Source organism: Hemiscyllium ocellatum, chromosome 24 (assembly GCF_020745735.1).
Source record: "Hemiscyllium ocellatum isolate sHemOce1 chromosome 24, sHemOce1.pat.X.cur, whole genome shotgun sequence".
Classification (NCBI taxonomy): domain Eukaryota; kingdom Metazoa; phylum Chordata; class Chondrichthyes; order Orectolobiformes; family Hemiscylliidae; genus Hemiscyllium; species Hemiscyllium ocellatum.
The window spans coordinates 54,582,187-54,601,355 of record NC_083424.1 but is presented as its reverse complement, the minus strand read 5'-3'; the positions used below and the strand labels follow the sequence as shown (position 1 = coordinate 54,601,355).

Here is a 19,169-nt window from a genome sequence, read left to right as displayed (position 1 = left end):
ATAGATACTGCCTCAGTCAAAAGGCTTTCAAGTTTTGAAAAAGAAACTTGTATAATGAAAAGAAGTGGCCAGTTCTAGCAGCTCAGGTTTTGCTTTGGTTTGGGCTTTAATGCAGTTGTGTGTGAGAGAGAAGAAAGGCTGCTAGCTCCTCTCCCTCCTTCTCTGACTTCATTCGGTAAGAACTTGTATTTCATTTTACCTTTTGTGCCAAAAGGTGTTTACAGGGATTGTTGCAAGTATTTTGGAACAGCAGCATTAAGTTGGGTTTTTGGATAGGATAGGTTATTTGGATATTCTGTTTTCTGTTCTTTGCGTTTCACTCAGTAATCTTGTAAATAAATTCTGTTTGTTTAAAACTAAGTAGTTTGACCAGTTGATTCTCTCCTGGACTATCCACTGCACACTTGCTTAAAACAAATGCAAAGTTAGGGTCTGGGCTACTTTCATGAATTGTTTTGAGGGGTCTGGCCTGAGCCATAACAAGACTGAAGCATGTATTCCTGAGTAGAACTGGAAAATGCCACTTGATTTGTTTTAATCATTGTGCTTAACACTAGAGAACATTTGTGTGTTTGGCTAAGGCGAGTGAGGGAGGGCTCCTGTTATTGCTCCAGGGCAGACTGAACGTGAGTACAGAACCAGGCTTGGTAGGGAGTTTAAATTTGGATTGAAAAATGTGGTGCTGGAAAAACACAGCAGGCCAGGCAGCATCTGAGGAGCAGAAGAATCGACGTTTCGGGCATAAGCCCTTCTTCAGGAAAGGCTTATGCCCGAAACGTCAATTCTCCTACTCCTCGGATGCTGCCTGGCCTGCTGTGTTTTTCCAGCACCACATTTTTCAACTCTGGTCTCCAGCATCTGCAGTCCTCACTTTCTCCTAGTTTAAATCTGGATCTCAGCTATGCTTCATACTTGGCCCCTGAACAAGATATCCAAGGCAAACAAACTGCGTCTTGGAGTCAGAAATGAATACGTATATTATCCCCAGCATTGGACATTGAAGTGGACATTCCTTATGGCTGCTCTGGGTCTGACGAGCTTCTCTCATGTACTCACTCAATGTGCAGGCTGAAGAAGGGTGGTAAAGTTCCCTTAATAACCAACAGACATTATTTTAAGAATATTATTTATTTACTGATTCATACATATTGTGACATACATGCAAACAGTAATACATATTACAAGAATGCAGCACCCTTAAGCAATCAGCAAATAAGATACAAGGAGTAAATAATATGTCATGAATATTAGAAAAAATGCTTTTTGCAAACTAGGAGGAAGCTGTGGTGCCTGTCAGGTCCATGGCAGCTTATTAAAATATTAATTAACTGGCAAGTCCTCATTGTTTGAAAAAGCTTGAGAATCTGATATAAACAGGCCCTGACTATTTGAGATTGGAGCATGGTTTTAGTTCCAATTCATCATCTTGATGATGTGTTGATTGTAACTTTGAGATAAACCTCTGATGCCAGAAGTTAGTCAAAGTCAGAAGTCATAAGACACTCAGTGATAGTCCAAGTTTATTTGAAATCACAAGCTTTCAGTGCACTGCTTCTTCGTCAGATGAAGTGCTCCGAAAGCTTGTGATTTCAAATAAACCTGTTGGACTATAATCTAGTGTTTTGTGACTTCTGACTTTGTCCACTCCAGTCCAACACCAGCACCTCCACACCACAAGTTTATCAGGGTGACTATATGAGCAGAAGGAGGCCCTTTAGCCCACCATCAGTAAGATCATGGCTGATCTGATCATCCTTAAATCCACTTTCCTGCTTTAATCCATAACCTTTGATTCTCTTAAAGATTAGAAATCACTCTCTCCATCTTGAATAGGCTTAAAGACTTAGACTTCATAGCCCTTCGTAGTTAAGAAAGCCGAAAGAATAGTTTCTTATAATCAACAAGAGGCTATTCCCAGAAGAGAAAAAAAAACAGTAAAACTGGCGAATGAGATATACTGGTCCTTGTCAACATCAAAATGGAGCTCCAGTACATTCATTTCCAAGATTTACTGGTTTAATGTTGTTTTCTTTTTCTTTTTGGGCATTCACCACTTTCAAGATGACAGAGAGAAAACTGACTTTTCTGCTTCTGCTCTGGAGTAAATTCAAGAGAAGTGTACAGCTTCTGCAAGCTCTTTACATCTTCAATAGCATTATGAGCTTCATAATCTTCCCCAATAATGGCTCGCACTAGATGACATTGACGATAGCTGCTGACCTCTGACCTTGGAATAACTTCCTTGGCCAGCCATAATGTATCCAGGAATCCAGTCACACATCCAGCAAATTGATCTTTCATGGACAACCGTTTCCAGGCTCTCAGAATAATTGGGCTATCAAATCTCCAGATATTGTGACCTATTAACAGAGGCCTGTCCAGTGACTGCAGGAACTTGAGGAAAGCTGTCATGGCATCCTGGAGACTGCAGGTTGTCTGAGATTTTCCTCTTAGGTACAAAATTCCATCTATGACCTGTATTCCAGTAACTTTTTCAGCTCGCTTTGACATTGGCTTTTTGGGAACAATATACTTGTTGAAGATCTTCTCACCACTCACTGCCGACAGCTGCACTATATCGCAATATCTTCCTAGGAGAAGTAATATAATGTTAAACACAACCTGCCTTTCCAAATTGACATCTTTGGCTTAAGTTGGCTGGAGAGAGACACACAGTTGGCTGGGGGAGAGAGAGAGAGATAGATAGAGAGAGAGAGAGATATATATATATATATATAGATAGAGAGAGAGAGAGAGAGAGAGAGATAGAGAGATAGATATAGATATATAGATATATATATATGTATAGAGAGAGAGAGAGAGATAGATAGAGAGAGAAAGAGTGAGAAAGAGAGAGAAAGAGAGAGAGACATGGAATAGAAAGGGTTCAGAACACAATGTCTGTAGCAACTCTCTGTTTAAGAACTCTCTCGGCTCACTCCTCCCTACAGATCTGCAAACATTTTTCTCCTCTGATTTTTAGCCAATACCTTTCGAACGCAGAGTTTACCTGCTTCCAATCTGGAATGCAGTGCATTCCAGATCCCAATCAACTGCTGGTGTGGTACAGATAGACCAGTGATCCCACTTATTAAAGTGTCCTTGTGTGTTTCGTGACAGGGGACACTCAGAGTTGCCCAAAACTAGCAATATTGTGTTTGCTCACTCTCTCGGCGGACCAAGTAACGGCTGTCTGGTGGTGTTTTTGAAGTCGCGGGGTAAGTCCAGTTCGTGTTTTTTTTTCAAACAGCTAAAAGTTTTAAAGTTTTTTTTAAGCGCCTAGCGGACCCGGAAGCTGGTGCCGCGCTAGGTTACCTGGGTAGGGTTTTTTCTTATATAAGCGCGCAGGCGAGGAACCCGAGGCACTACAGGTGTAGAGCCTCCCACCCGCCCTCCTCCTCTAACCTAATAATAAGACCCGTTGTGGCAAGCAGGTAAGTGCTGCATTTTGCTTGTTTGTTTCTTTAGATTTAGTTTTAAAGCTTACTTTTTAGAGGGATGGCAGTGCAGGCAGTGCAATGTTCCTCTTGCAACATGTATGAGGTGAGGGAAGCCATTAGCGTCCCTGCTGATTACACTTGCAAGAAGTGCATCCATCTCCAGCTCCTCCAAGACCGTGTTAGGGAACTGGAGCTGGAGTTGGATGAACTGCGGATCATTCGGGAGGCAGAGGTGGTCATAGATCAGAGCTTTAGGGAAGTAGTTACACCGAAAGTTATAGACAGATGGGTGACACTGAGGGGGAGTGGGAGGAAGCAGCCAGTGCAGGGACCCCCTGCGGTCATTCCCCTCAAGAACAAGTATACCGTTTTGGATACTTGTGGGGGGGATGGCTTATCAGGGGTAAGCAACGAGGTTCAGGCCTCTGGCACGGAGCCTGGCCCCGTTGCTCAGAAGGGAAGGGTGGAGAAAGTTAGAGCGATAGTTCTTGGGGACTCAATAGTGAGGGGTACAGATAGACGGTTTTGTGGGGGCGACAGAGACTCACAATTGGTATGTTGCCTCCCAGGTGCAAGGGTACGTGATGTCTCTGATCGTGTTTTCCGGGTCCTTAAGGGGGAGAGGGAGCAGCCCCAGATCGTGGTCCACGTTGGCACCAATGACATAGGTAGGAAGAGGGGTGAGGATGTCAGGCAGGCTTTCAGGGAGCTAGGTTGGAAGCTCAGAGCTAGACCAAACAGAGTTGTTGTCTCTGGTTTGTTACCCGTGCCACGTGATAGAGAGTCGAGGAATAGGGAGAGAGAGCAGTTAAATGCGTGGCTACAGGCATGGTGCAGGAGGGAGGGATTCCGGTTTCTGGACAACTGGGGTTCTTTCTGGGGAAGGTGGGACCTCTATAAACAGGATGGTCTGCACCTGAACCTGAGGGGCACCAGTATCCTTGGGGGGAGGTTTGTTAGTGCTCTTTGGAGGGTTTAAACTAACTCTGCAGGGGCATGGGAACCTGGACTGTAGCTTCAGGGTACAGGACCTTGAGTGTAGGGAGGTTAGGAACAAGGCATCGATTTCGAAGGAGGGTGCCTGTAAACAGAAAGATGGCTTGAAGTGTGTATACTTCAATGCCAGAAGTATAAGAAATAAGGTAGGTGAGCTTGCAGCGTGGGTTTGTACCTGGGACTTCGATGTTGTGGCCATTACAGAGACGTGGGTAGAACAGGGGCAGGAATGGCTGTTGCAGGTTCCAGGGTTTAAATGTTTTAGTAGGGTCAGACATGGGGGTAAAAGAGGGGGAGGTGTGGCATTGCTTGTCAAGGATAGCATTACAGCGGTGGAAAGGACGATGGAGGAAGATTTGCCATATGAGGTAGTTTGGGCTGAGGTTAGAAATAGGAAAGGTGAGGTCACCCTGTTAGGAGTTTTCTACAGGCCTCCCAATAGTCCGAGAGAAGTAGAAGATAGTATTGCGAGGATGATTCAGGAGAAGAGTGAAAGTAGCAGGGTGGTTGTTATGGGGGACCTTAACTTCCCAGATATTGACTGGGAAAGCTATAGCTTGAGTTCGTTAGATGGGTTGGTGTTTGTCCAACGTGTGCAGGAGGGTTTCCTGACACAATATGTAGACAGGCCAACAAGAGGTGAGGCTATACTGGATTTGGTTCTAGGTAATGAACCAGGCCAGATGTTAGACTTGGAGGTAGGTGAGCACTTCGGGGACAGTGATCACAACTCGGTGACTTTTACTTTAGTGATGGAGAGGGATAAATGTGCACTGCAGGGCAAGAGCTATAGCTGGGGGCAGGGAAATTATGATGCGGTGAGGCATGACTTAGGATGCGTGGATTGGAAAAACAGGCTTCAGGAGAAGAACACTAATGATATGTGGAGATTGTTCAAGGAACACCTATTGAGTGTCCTTGATAAGTATGTACCAGTCAGGCAGGGAGTAAAGGGTCTTGTGAGGGAGCCGTGGTTTAATAGGGAATTGGAATCCCTTGTGAAAGGGAAGAGGGCGGCCTATGTAAGGATGAGGCGTGAAGGTTCAGTTGGGGCGATTGAGAGTTATAAGGTAGCCAGGAAGGATCTGAAGAGAGAGCTAAGAGCAGCGAGAAGGGGACATGAAAAGTCCTTAGTTGGTAGGATTAGGGAAAACCCAAAGGCTTTCTATAGGTATGTCAGGAATAAAAGGATGACTAGGGTAGGTATCGGTCCAGTCAAGGATAGTAGTGGGAAGTTGTGCGTGGAGGCGGAGGAGATTGGTGAGACACTAAATCAATACTTTTCGTCAGTATTCACTCAGGAACGGGACTCTTTTGCTGGTGTGAATATTGAGTCACAAGTGATTAGAATGGATGGCCTTGAAGTATGTAGGGAGGAGGTTTTGGGAATACTGGAAAGGATGAAAATAGATAAGTCTCCTGGGCCTGATGGCATTTACCCTAGGATCCTCTGGGAAGCTAGGGAGGAGATAGCAGAGCCATTGGCCTTGATTTTTATGTCGTCATTGTCAACGGGAATAGTACCAGAAGACTGGAGGATAGCGAATGTGGTCCCCTTGTTCAAGAAGGGGAGTAGGGGCAGCCCGAGTAACTATAGGCCAGTGAGTCTCACTTCTGTTGTGGGCAAAGTCTTAGAGAGAATTGTAAGGGATAAGATTTATGAACATCTGGATAGGAATAATGTGATCAAGGATAGTCAGCATGATTTTGTGAAGGGCAGGTCGTGCCTCACAAACCTTATTGAGTTCTTTGAGAAGGTGACTAAGAAGGTGGATGAGGGTAAAGCAGTAGATGTGGTGTATATGGATTTTAGCAAGGCGTTCGATAAGGTACCCCATGGTAGGCTAATGCAAAAACTACGGAGGTATGGCATTGAGGGTGCATTAGAGGTTTGGATTAGGAATTGGCTGGCTGGAAGGAGACAGAGGGTAGTAGTTGATGGACTAGGTTCATCTTGGAGTGCAGTTACTAGCAGTGTACCACAGGGATCTGTTTTGGGACTGTTGCTGTTTGTCATCTTTATAAATGATCTAGAGGAGGGGCTTGAAAGCTGGGTGAGCAAGTTTGCGGATGACACAAAGGTCGGTGGAGTTGTGGATAGTGAGGAAGGATGTGGCAGGTTACAGCGGGATATAGATAGGTTGCAGAGCTGGGCAGAAAGGTGGCAGATGGAATTCAATGTAGCTAAGTGTGAAGTCATTCACTTTGGTAGGAGTAACAAGAAGATGGATTACTGGGCTAATGGTAGGCTACTTGGTAGTGTGGATGAGCAGAGGGATCTTGGTGTCCATGTACACAGATCTCTGAAAGTTGCCACCCAGGTAAATAGTGCTGTGAGGAAGGCATATGGTGTACTGGGCTTTATTGGTAGAGGAATTGAGTTCCGGAGTCCTGAGGTCATGTTGCAGTTGTATAAGACTCTGGTGCGGCCTCATCTGGAGTATTGTGTGCAGTTTTGGTCGCCATACTATAGGAAGGATGTGGAGGCATTGGAACGAGTGCAGAGGAGGTTTACCAGGATGTTGCCTGGCATGGTAGGAAGATCGTATGAGGAAAGGCTGAGGCACTTGGGCCTGTTCTCATTGGAGAAAAGAAGGTTTGGGGAGATTTGATAGAGGTGTACAAGATGATTAGGGGTTTAGATAGGGTAGACACTGAGAACCTTTTACCGCTAATGGAGTCAGCTGTTACAAGGGGACACAGCTTTAAATTAGGGGGTGGTAGGTATAGGACAGATGTTAGGGGTAGATTCTTTACGCAGCGGGTTGTGAGTTCATGGAATGCCCTGCCAGTAGCAGTGGTGAACTCTCCCTCTTTATGGTCATTTAAGCGGGCATTGGATAAGCATATGGAGGTTATTGGGCTAGTGTAGGTTAGGTAGGATTTGGTCGGCGCAACATCGAGGGCCGAAGGGCCTGTACTGCGCTGTATTTTTCTATGTTCTATGTTCTAATTCTGCCATCTCTCTGTTCATCTTTCCCAGTTTTCATTATTTGCTCTCCTGTGCAGTTCCCCTTTGTTTCATTATGAAGTTTAATGCTGGTGCAAACTGTTGTACATAATACAAATGTTTCCACAGTGTGATGCAACATCTTGGTAAAAGCTGAGAGACTCCCAACGGATCCGATGGTCATTACCTAGGCCAGTGGTTTCCAGGTCAAAGAAGACTCGGGTTTCCTTGGGATTACTCTGTGCTGCAGGTGTTGTTCCATACTTTCTAAGCTGCAGATACCAAAGTAAACAATCAATATTCATCATCGTCTTTAGTTGCATAATATTATTCGATACCGCTGTAAGAGTTCAAAGACTATAAGATATAGCATTTGGTCCATCAAACCTGCTCCATCATTCAATCTCAATATGCTTCTAAACCCCATTCTCCTGCCTTTTCCCCCATAACCAATCAAGAATCTATCTTTCCCCATCTAAAATACAATGATTTGGTCTCGACAGCCTTCTGCGGCAATGAGTCCCACAGATTCAACACCCTCTGGCTGAAGAAATTGCTACTCACTTCAGTTCTAAAGGGTTGTCCTTTCAATCTTAAGCTGAGCCCTCCAGTCATAGTTCCCCACCGGTGGAAACATCTTCTCCACGTCCACTCTCTCCAGATCTCTTAGAATTCTAGAAGTTTCAATCAGATCCTCATCTTTCTAAAATCCATTGATTACAGGCCCAAAATTCTCAACCTCTCCTCATATGTTAAAAAATCACACAACACCAGGTTACAGTCCAACAGGTTTATTTGGAAGAACTAGCTTTCCTTCATTGGGTTGGCTGCGGAGCAGGATCATAAGACACCGGATTTATAACATGAGAAGCCCTTCATTCCAGAGATCGTTCTTGTAAACCTTGTCAGCACCCCCTCCAAGGCGAAAACATCCTCCCTTTGGGGCCCAAAACATCTCACAATATTCAAAATGCAGTCTGACCAAAGTCTTAAATAGCTGCAGCAGTCTGTCTATGTTCTTGTATTGTAACCTTCTTGAAATTAATGTTAACATTGCACTTATCTTCCTAACTGCTAACTGAACCCTAATGTTAATCTTGACGGATTCCTGAAATAGGACTTCTAAGTGCCTTTGTGGGGTTCCAGATTTTCAAACCCTTTTCCCCATTTAGAAAATGGTCTATTCTCCCTACTAAAGTGAATAACCTTACACCTTCCCACATTATATTTCATCTGCCACTATTTTGCTCACTCTCCTAGGAGAAAGTGAGGACTGCAGATGCTGGAGATTAGAGCTGAAAATGTGTTGCTGGAAAGGCGCAGCAGGTCAGACAGCATCCAAAAAGCAGGAGAGTCAACATTTCGGGCATGAGTATGCCCGAAACATCGATTCTCCTGCTCCTTGGATGCTGCCTGACCTGTTGCGCCTTTCCAGCAACACATTTTCTGCTCACTCTCCTAGCCTGTCTGAGTCCTCATGCAGTCTCCCTGCTTCCTCAACACTACCTTCCCTCCACCTATCTTTGTGTCATCTGCAAATTTAGCAACAATGCCTTCAGTTCATTCATCCAGACCATTTATGTATAACGTGAACAGTCATGGTTACAACACTGACCCCTGTAGAGTTCCACTGGTCACCAGCTGCCATTCTAAAAAAGATCCTTCATTCTCATCTCTCAAATCCCATCCACCCAGTTGATAGGATTGTTAAGAAGGCATATGGTATGTTGGTGTTTATTGGTAGGGGATTGACTTTCAGAGCCACGAGGTCATGCTTCAGCTGTACAAGACAGTGGTAAGGCCACACCTGGAGTAGTGCGTGCAGTTCTGGTCACTGAATTATAGGAAGGATGTGAAAGCTTTGGACAGGTTCAGAGGCGGTTTACTAGGATGTTACCTGGTATGGAAGGCAGGTCTTACCAGGAAAGGCTGAGGGAATTGAGGCTGTTTGCTTTGGAGAGAAGATGATTGAGAGGTGACTTAATTAGAAATGTATAAAATAATCAGAGGGTTGGATAGGGTGGACAATGAGAGCCTTTTTCCTTAGAAGGTGAAGGCTAACATGAGGGGATATAGTTTTAAATTGAGGGATAATAGATTTAGGAGAAAGTGAGGGACTGCAGATGCTGGGGATCAGAGCTGAAAAATGTGTTGCTGGAAAAGCGCAGGTCAGGCAGCATCCAAGGAGCTGGAGAATCGACGTTTCGGGCATAAGCCCTTCTTCATTCTCCTAGGGTAATAGATTTAGGAGATATTAGGATTAGTTTCTTCAATCAGAGTAGTAGGGGCATGGAACGGCCTGCCTGCAACAGTAGTAGACTTGCCGATGTTAAAGGCATTTAAATGGGCATTGGAAATACATATGGATAATAATGGAACGGTGTAGCGTTGGGCATCAAATTATTTTTACAGACCGGTGCAACATCGAGGCTGAAGGGACTGTACTGCACTGAAATGTTCTATGTTCGAAATGTTCGAAAGGTAACACTCTGTTAAGAGCTGTTGGTACTTAACAGGACCTAGTCTGATTTCTTCCTGCAGCAGGGTCTTTCACTTGAGGCAGAAAAGCTTATTTCCCATAAGAAACTAGGTGTGGTTATCATGGTAATGTAGAATCCAATTTAAATTTATTACAACTAAATGTAATAGTTTACAGGGCAAGCCCTGTATCCGCGGAATCGCTTTCCACAGATTATCGTGCCCCGAACATATTACAGGGAACTAGGGAGCAGGAAGTATGTTTCCCATTGCAATGAATGGATTGGCTCCTATCTGCAGTTTCGGGCTTCTGCAGTAGGTCCTGGAACATATCCCCTGTGGGTACAGAGGGGAGGGAGCTACTCTATCACTATCCCATTTCTGTAATATAATGGGCCATTGGGTTACAATCCTGACATGGAAATGTATTGCTGTTCCTTCACCATCATGAGGTCAAAATGCTGGAAGTCCCGCCCTGAGGAAATTGTGGGTCAACATACAACACGTGGACAACAGTGGTTCAAGGTGGCAGCTAACCACCAGTCTCTCAGGGGTAACTAGGGATGCGCAATAAATGCTAACCAGCTAGCGAACCCCATGTCATATGAGTGAACAAAAGAAAAACAGAAAAATGTGCTTCCAGTAGAATGTCGTACTTCAAGTGATCCAGGGTAAGATGGAGTGGGAGTCCTTTATACTCTCAGGTCACATGCTATGATGTAGTGACAATGTCACGAGCGTCTCTCAAAGATATACTCACACACCAACCTTGGGACACAACAGGCTCTGGACCATTTGTGCAGCAATCACACTCAGACAAAACACAATCTGCTCCTCTATAAACATTAATGGTTCTCCCCATAGGAATACCACAAAAATCAGGGATAAAGTTTAAACCCCACAGAGTACAGAAGGCTCATTTTTTCTTTCAAATCTACACTGTGTCAAGGATTTTAAAGGGCTTGGGTGATCTGATTATAACTAAAAGAGAAAGCAAGAAATTGCAGATGCTGGAATTCTGAAACAAAAACCACACAGTGCTGGTCAGCAGCCAGCATCAATGAAGAGACGTGTGGCACTGGAAAAGTACAGCAGGTCAAGCAGTATCTGAGGAGGAGAGTCAATGTTTCGGGTATAAGCCCTTCACCAGGAATGTGTCAGGCTTATGCCTGAAACGTCGACACTCCTGTGCCTCAGATGCTAGTAGGAGAATCGACGTTTTGGGCATAAGCCCTTCATCAGGAAAGGAGCTTGTGGGTCGTGGCTGAGAGATAAATGGAGAGGCGGGGTGGGGTTTGGGGGAAGGGAGCTGAGAAAGCGATAGGTGGATGAAGGTGAGGGAGAGGGTCATAGGTCAGAGGGGGTAGTAATGGACAGGTCCGGACAGCGGTGCCGAGTTGGAGGCTTGAGACTGGGAAAATGTTGGGGGTCACCCTTGAGCTGTTCAGGGAAAGGTGGGCACCACAGGGAGTGGAGTGTATTATTTCCCCCTCTATTTTGATTTAATCCCTGCCCTCCCCTTCACTTTTTTGATCACGCAGCATTGACCTTTAATGGGACAGGCACTGCTAGTCACTGGCCACTCGGGTGTTTCCTTTCTTCCTGGCAGTGGAATATAAATAAAGATTTACACACTTGTTACTTTTCAATTGTGTCCAACATACACACACACACACACACACACACACACACACACACACACACACACACACACACACACACACACACACACACACACACACGACATGGGTGCCAGGGAAAACAGGCGGTAGTGTGGGGAGGAGGAAAAAATAAATAAAATATACAGGAATGTCAGAGGTTTTGCTCATTCAGAGCTGCCTCTGAGGAAAAAAGAAATAAACAAAGTAGGGAATTAAAAATGTTGGGGGGAGAATGTGGGTGCAGGGCCTCAAGATGGAATATGAGACATTCTTCCTCTAGGCGTTGGGTGGGAACAGCTCTGGGCCTCCTCCACTGCCAAACTGTTACCACCCAACACCTAGAGGAAGAACGCCTCATATTCTGCCTTGGGGCCCTGCAACCATATGGGATAAATGTGGATTTCAACAACTTCCTCATTTCCCCTCCTTCCACATTATCCCAGTCCCAAGCCTCCAACTCAGCACCGCCCTCCAGAACCTGTCCATCACTTCCTCCTCTGACCTATCACCTTCTCCATCACCTTCATCCACCTATTGCTTTCTCAGCCACCTCCCCCACCCCCACCCCCTCCAATTTCTCTCTCAGCCCCAGCCTCATTCCTGATGAAGGGCTTATGCCTGAAGCGTCGATTCTCCTGCTCCTTGGATGCTGCCTGACCTGCTGTGCTTTCCCAGCAACATTCTGATCTCCAGCATCTGCAGTCCTCACTTTTTCTCAGTGAAGAGAAGCTGAGTTAATGTTTCAGATTGATGATCTTTTGTCACAAGTGAATGGTATTAGAGACAAACAGACTCAAACAAGTATGGAGTCAAGGGAAAGCAGCAGCAAGTGGAGGGCAGGATTAAAGCATCAGGAAAAGGAATAATAAGGTAAGGCAAGAAATGGGTGGCAATGTGGTACAAAACATAACACAAAGGATGGGTCCAAAGTACATAATTCCAGCAGAATAACAGGATGAATTGCAACCTGAAAAATGTTACAAAGAAAAGAACCATGTTATAGTTCAGAAACTTGGAGACAAAATGACTGTCTTCTTCTGTCCTGATTGCATCCCTTAGTCCCACCTACAATATTGCAGATTCTGGAGATCTGAATGACAAGCATAAAACACTTAAAATACTCAACAGATCTGGCAGCATCTGTGGTGACAGAAACAGAGTAAAAATTTCAGGTTGATGACCTGCATCAGAATGGATGAGAAAGGACTTTTCTCTGGGTCCAGTCTCCCACCAGAATCTTTAGTGATTTTGGTCCCTTCCATTTCAGTGTCAGTTTAATTCTGTGACTTGGCTGAGGCTCCTCCAGCTTGTATTAACGGATTGCAATGAGACTTTTATCACAGGGTTAAATTGTTGGTCTCTGGTGAAAGGGCAGTGAATATTATGGATGCTGAGACGTTTTGTTATTCATTCTGAGAATTGAGTTCCTGGCTGGGTCAGCATTCATTGTCCATCCCTAGTCACCTTTGAGAAAGTAGTGGTGAGCTGCCTTCTCTCAGTTAGACCCACCGAGCTGTTCGAGAGAATATTCCATGATTTTGATCCAGGGACACAACAGCGATATATTTCAAAGTGAATTGTGGAAGTCATTAAGAGGGGAACGTAAAGGTGGCAGTGTTTTGTCGTATCTGCTACTCTGTCCTTCTCAATGACATGGTGACTCAGTGGTTAGTGCTGCTGCCTCACAGTGCCTGGGACCTGTGTTTGATTCCAGCCTCAGGCAACTGTCTGTATGGGGTTTGCACACTCTCCCCGTGTCTGTATGGATTTCCTCTGGGTGCTCTGGTTTCCTCCCACAGTCCAAAGATGTGCAGGATAGGTGAATTGGCCACGCTAAATTGCCCGTAGTGTTCAGGGATGTGTGGGTCAGGTGCATTACTTAGGGGAAATGTAAAATTAATAGGATTGGGGAAAGAGTCTGGGTGGGATACTGTTCGGAAGATCAGCGTGGACTCATTGGGCCACATGTAGGGATTCTGTGATGAACTTCTATGATGATAGTGGTGATAGGTTTGGAAAGTGTTTTCAGAGGAAACAAATAGAGCACAGTCAGAGAGTTATACATCATGGAAAGAGACTTTTCAGTCCAATTCATCCATGCCGACCAGATATCTTAAACTAATCTATTCTCATTTGCCAGCATTGCTTATATCCCTCCAAACTATTCCTATGCATGTTCCTTTTAAATGTTGTAATTGTACCCGTCTCCAACACCACCTCTACTAGCTCATTGCATGCATGCACTACCTTCTGCGTGAAAATGTTGCCCCTCCCATTTAAATCTTTCCCTTACCCTGGGAAAAAAGACTTTGGCTATTCACCCTATCCATCTCTCTAATGATTTTATAAACTTTTATAAGGTCACCCCCTCAGCTTCTGATGCTCCAGGGAAAAAAGCCCCAGCCTATTCACCTTTCCCGATAGCTCAAACACTCCAATCATAGCAGCATCCTTGTAAAATCTTTCTGAACCATTTCAAGTTTAACATCACCTTTCCTATAGCCAGGAAACCAGAACCAAATGCAGTATTCTAAAAGTGAACTCACCAATGTCCTGTAATGTCGCAACATGATGTCCCACTCCTATATTCAATGCACTGACCAAGGAAGGCAAGATTCAGAATAAAAGAGTTACATTTGCTACATCCAATATTCCCCAAATTAAAAATTAAATTTAAAAAAATTAAAACTAATGCATCAACTATCTGACTAGCCATTTTATTTTAATGATGCTAAGTTGAGGTTCATCAGGACCCAAGCACTTTCAACTTGTTCAACTTTTCCAATGCACTTCATAACTCTAACAAAGCAACTTATTTTCACTGACACAAATTTGTTGGGTTGGTTGGAGAACAGTGTAGTAAATAGGTGCCCATACTCCCTTTTACACACAATGTATACAGAAGCTTCCTAAAATACATACTTTAGGTGAGGCCATCTCTCTCTCTCCCAGCCGGGAAACCGGATCAAGTTGCAAGACCTGCGAAAAAAAAACACAACTCGTGCTCAGAGATTTAGTGTTACCCTTTTTAGTTTCCCCTCATCTGAAAATGTTGGTCCCAAAGCTTCAATTACCTTTCGGCAAGCAACCAGGATTCATGTGTGAACAGACTGAGTGTTAACCAAGTGTAGCATCATATCTCAAACTCAATAGTATCCTTATTCTACCTCCAACACCATTCCATTTCCACTGGTGTCTCACTAAGAGATAGAAGACTTCGCATTTGCAGAGCACTTTTCACAAGTACCAGACACCTTTCCAGCAATTAAGTATTTTTGAAATGTTATCATTGTTGTAGTGTAAGAAACAGGACAGGAGGCTTCAAACAAACATTCAGCTCTCACAAGCTATGAATTAATATCAGGTATGCTGTATTTGTGAGATTGATTGAGGAATAAACAATGGTTCAGATGCTGGGTTATGTGCCCTGCTCTTCAAAATGACACCATGAGATCCTTTTATCCAGTTGACACATTTATCATTTCATCTGAAGGATGGAAGAACGGCCCTTCACCTCCTGCACTGGTATGTCAGCCTAGACTGTTGTGTTCACGTCTTTGACATGTGACTCAAACCCACAATCGTCTGACTTACAGGTAGCAATGCAACCTAGAAAATTTAAAGAATAAGGATAGAGCAAAAAAGTGGGGAAACCTGCTCTTTGATCATGTAATAAAATCAAAATTACCTCCCAGAAATAAGATTTTATGTTTTCATAGAATCCCTGCAGTGTGGAAACAGGCCATTTGGCCCAAAAAGTCCATACCAACCCTCTGAAGAGTATCTGTTACTCTACATTTCCTCTGATTAATTCACCTAGCTTACAAATCCCTGACCACTACGTACAATTTAGCATGGTCAATTCACCTAACCTGCACATCTCTGAGCTGTGGGAGGAAACCAGAGCACCTGGAGGAAACCCACGCAGACATGGAGAGAACATACAAACTCCATACAGACAGTCCAAGGCTGGAATCAACCCAGGTCCCTGGCGCTGTGAAGCAAGTGTTAACCACTGAGCCAGGAGGTAGAATGGGGAAAATACTGCCTGTGGTTTCTCAGATTCGAACCAAGATTGCTGTGGCCACAATGCACCTTCCACCCTGACCTCAAATTTACCTGGACCGTCTCAGACTCCTCCCTCCCCTTCCAAGACTTTTCCATTTCTATCTCGGGCGACCGAATCAACACGGACATCTACTATAAACTGACCGACTCCCACAGCTACCTAGACTACACCTCCTCCCACCTTACCCCCTGTAAAAATGCCATCCCATATTCCCAATTCCTTCATCTCCACCGCATCAGCTCCCAGGAGGACCAGTTCCAATACCGTACAGCCCAGATGGCTTCCTTCTTCAAAGACCGCAATTTCCCACCAGACGTGATTGACAATGCCCTTCACCGCATCTTCTCCACTTCCTGCTCCTCCACCCTTGAGCCCCGCCCCTCCAATCGACACCAGGACAGAACCCCACTGGTCCTCACCTACCATCCCACCAACCTCCATATACATCGTATCATCCACCGTCATTTCCGCCACCTCCAAATGGACCCCATCACTAGAGATATATTTCCCTCCCCTCCCCTATCAGCGTTCCGAAAAGACCACTCCCTCCGTGACTCCCTCGTCAGGTCCACACTCCCCACCAACCCAACCTCCACTCCTGGCACCTTCCCCTGCAACCGCAAGAAATGCAAAACTTGTGCCCACACCTCCTCCCTTACTTCCCTCCAAGGCCCCAAGGGATCCTTCCATACCCGCCACAAATTCACCTGCACCTCCACACACATCATTTACTGCATCCGCTGCACCCGATGTGGCCTCCTCTATATTGGGGAGACAGGCCACCTACTTGCGGAACGCTTCAGGGAACACCTCTGGGACACTCGGACTAACCAACCCAACCACCCCGTGCTCAACACTTCAATTCCCCCTCCCACTCCACCAAGAACATGCAGGTCCTTGGACTCCTCCATTGCCAGACCATGGCAACACGACGGCTGGAGGAAGAGCGCCTCATCTTCCGCCTAGGAACTCTCCAACCACAAGGGATGAACTCAGATTTCTCCAGTTTCCTCATTTCCCCTCCCCCCACCTTGTCTCAGTCAAATCCCTCGAACTCAGCACCGCCTTCCTAACCTGCAATCTTCTTCCTGACCTCTCCACCCCCACCCCACTCCGGCCTATCACCCTCACCTTGACCTCCTTCCACCTATCACATCTCCATCGCCCCTCCTCCCTACCTTTTATCTTAGCCTGCTGGACACACTTTCCTCATTCCTGAAGAAGGGCTCATGCCCGAATCGTCGATTCTCCTGCTCCTTGGATGCTGCCTGACCTGCTGCGCTTTTCCAACAACACATTATCAGCAGTGGCCACAATGCAGACTACTAACCACTACCAGCTGCTCCTATCAGAGGGTAGTTGTTGGGGTTTGAAGAGCCATCTTAAGGACAGTATTGTACATGTAAAATGGATTAATAAACCATTTTACTAAGAAAAAGCTCACCTGCTAGTGTTGAGGGACAAGTAGAAACAAGAGAAAGTGAGAAGGGAGGTGTGAGGGCAGTGGGGCTAATGCTGTGGGAGGGTAGGAAGGGGTTATAATGGACTCGGGTTACAATCAAGAGGCAGCGACTGGACAGTAGACGTGTTTAAACTGTAAACTAACATTAGGGAAAGTGAAAACTGACTCATACCATTCACCAGCTCCCCCACCCCATCCCAAAATCTGCGCTGAGTTCGCTGAACTCCACGGGGAAATGACCCGAGGCCAGGACCAGCCTGTTTAGGGAGAGAAATGAGCCCCAAGAAGAGATAAGAGACACCACACCTCTATCCTATTAAAACTTGTGAAATGTAGTACTAGCAGTTACACCACCTTCACAGCACCTGGTCCCTAATTGTCAGTCGCCTGTCAGTTTCAGCTTGTATGGAGACAGTTGGTCACTTTCAAATCTACATCAATACTTTGTCATGGTTCAAATGGAATAAGGAGTTTGTTCCTGATCGTTTCTCTATGCCGTGATGGTAACCTCTCTCTCTCTCCTTCATGTACCACAGCAGACACTGGGAGGCTTCCTGATTCAGCAGAGCTTGACGGAATCTGTCTGTTCACGTTCCAGTATTGTCTGACAGGACTCGGGGCACATTTCTCTCCCTAAACCAGGCTGGTCCTGGCCTCGGGTCATTTCCCCGTGGAGTTCAGTGAACTCAGCGCAGATTTTGGGATGAAGGGGGTGGGGGAGCTGGTGAATGGTATGGGTCAGTTTTCACTTTCCCTAATGTTAGTTTACAGTTTAAACACGTCTCCTGTCCAGTCGCTGCCTCTTGATTGTAAAGACAGAACCTGAGTCCATTATAACCCCTTCCTACCCTCCCACAGCATTAGCCCCACTGCCCTCAGTCTGACTGCAGTGCACTAATACATCCTGATGCTCACCGGAAAAATCAACAACAGGAATTCTGTGACTTGCGACCACCCTGTTCTCCGCAGTTCAACAGGGCGAGAAGACATGAACTTGTTATGTAACACATCCTCATGGAACACAGGCGTCTTCCCACCCTCCCCCCTCAACACACACACACACACATCCTCAAGGAGTCCTCACATCAGGAATACTCACGTTTGTCTGGTCCCAAGCTCTCAGTAGCTCCCAATCCTCTAGCTCCAATACATGCCCACCGAGTTATTTCTCTTCCAGGAAGTTAAACTGAGTCAGGTAATGTTTTGCAAGGCTCTCAGTGATTGCTTTTTCCTGACAGACCTGTCACCACCCCATCCCCCCAGTCCCCACACACACAGCTTTTTGCTGATTGCACCATATTCTTACCACACCTGCATTCCTGGGACTTTCTACTCTGCAACCCAAAGGGACTGACTTTAATATAACTACCTCCCTACAGCTGACTGGAGTGGATTGTAATACTTGTGTAACTGAGACTGGACAATCTACAGGAATAAACTTTACACTGTCTCAGTAGAACAGGAATGAGAGCGGAAGAACTTTGTACAACTCAATCAGATCCCCCTCAGCCTTCTCTGCTCTAAGAGAAATAACCCCAGCCTACGTAGTGTTTCTCCACACCCGACTCACTCCAGCCAGGCAATATCCTACATATTTTGCACCCTCTCTATTGCAATCACATCCTTTTGTATTGTGTGGCAGCCAGAATTGCATACAATATTCCAGCTGTGGCTTAACTAATGTGACTCCATCATAACCATCAAGGCCTTGACCAACCAAGGCAAACATGACATGTGCCTTCTTATCCTTCCTATCTACCTGTCCTGCTGCCTTCAAGAATCTATGGACATGCACACCAATGTCCCTCTGATCCTCTATACTTCATTCAACATGTACTCCTTTGCCTTGTTGATGCTCTACTGGGACTGGGCTCGATCACCAGTGCATTCCTCATGTCACCACAGAAACCGCTTTCAATCCACAACCATATTTCCATTTCTTTCACAGTACTTGTCTTGATCTTCCGTTCGTTGTAATATCAATTTCTACTGAACCACATCAACTCATTTTCACTACAATAACTGCACATAGCTGTTTATTTCAAATTCAAGTTGAACCTGTGTTGCTCCTCTCTGTTCCCCATGTATTTCATTTCTTGCCATCCCAGTCTAA

The 19,169-nt window shown here is 45.3% G+C and overlaps 2 protein-coding genes across 3 annotated transcripts in view; both read right to left on the bottom strand.

Moving 5' to 3' along the window:
- LOC132827258 (protein PML-like) overlaps positions 1–19,169 on the bottom strand; it is an 89,428-nt gene that overhangs the window by 25,466 nt on the left and 44,793 nt on the right. The window contains exons 11-12 of the mRNA XM_060843881.1: positions 7,574–7,658; positions 2,082–2,591 (exon numbers count right to left, since the gene is read on the bottom strand). Coding sequence (XP_060699864.1) covers positions 2,082–2,591; positions 7,574–7,658 — 595 coding nt within the window. The remainder of the gene's footprint in view (positions 1–2,081; positions 2,592–7,573; positions 7,659–19,169) is intronic.
- On the bottom strand, positions 1,174–18,293 carry LOC132827212 (uncharacterized). 2 transcript variants are annotated; one of them, XM_060843820.1, is made up of 5 exons: positions 18,156–18,293; positions 14,448–14,504; positions 14,072–14,121; positions 7,574–7,658; positions 1,174–2,591 (listed from the first exon to the last, which is right to left on the bottom strand). In XM_060843820.1, the coding sequence occupies exons 3-5, from the start codon at positions 14,093–14,095 to the stop codon at positions 2,017–2,019; spliced, it is 684 nt and encodes a 227-aa protein (XP_060699803.1). In that variant the 5' UTR covers positions 14,096–14,121; positions 14,448–14,504; positions 18,156–18,293; the 3' UTR covers positions 1,174–2,016. The 2 variants fall into 2 exon arrangements, with proteins under 2 accessions (XP_060699803.1, XP_060699804.1); XM_060843821.1 differs by lacking the exon at positions 14,072–14,121.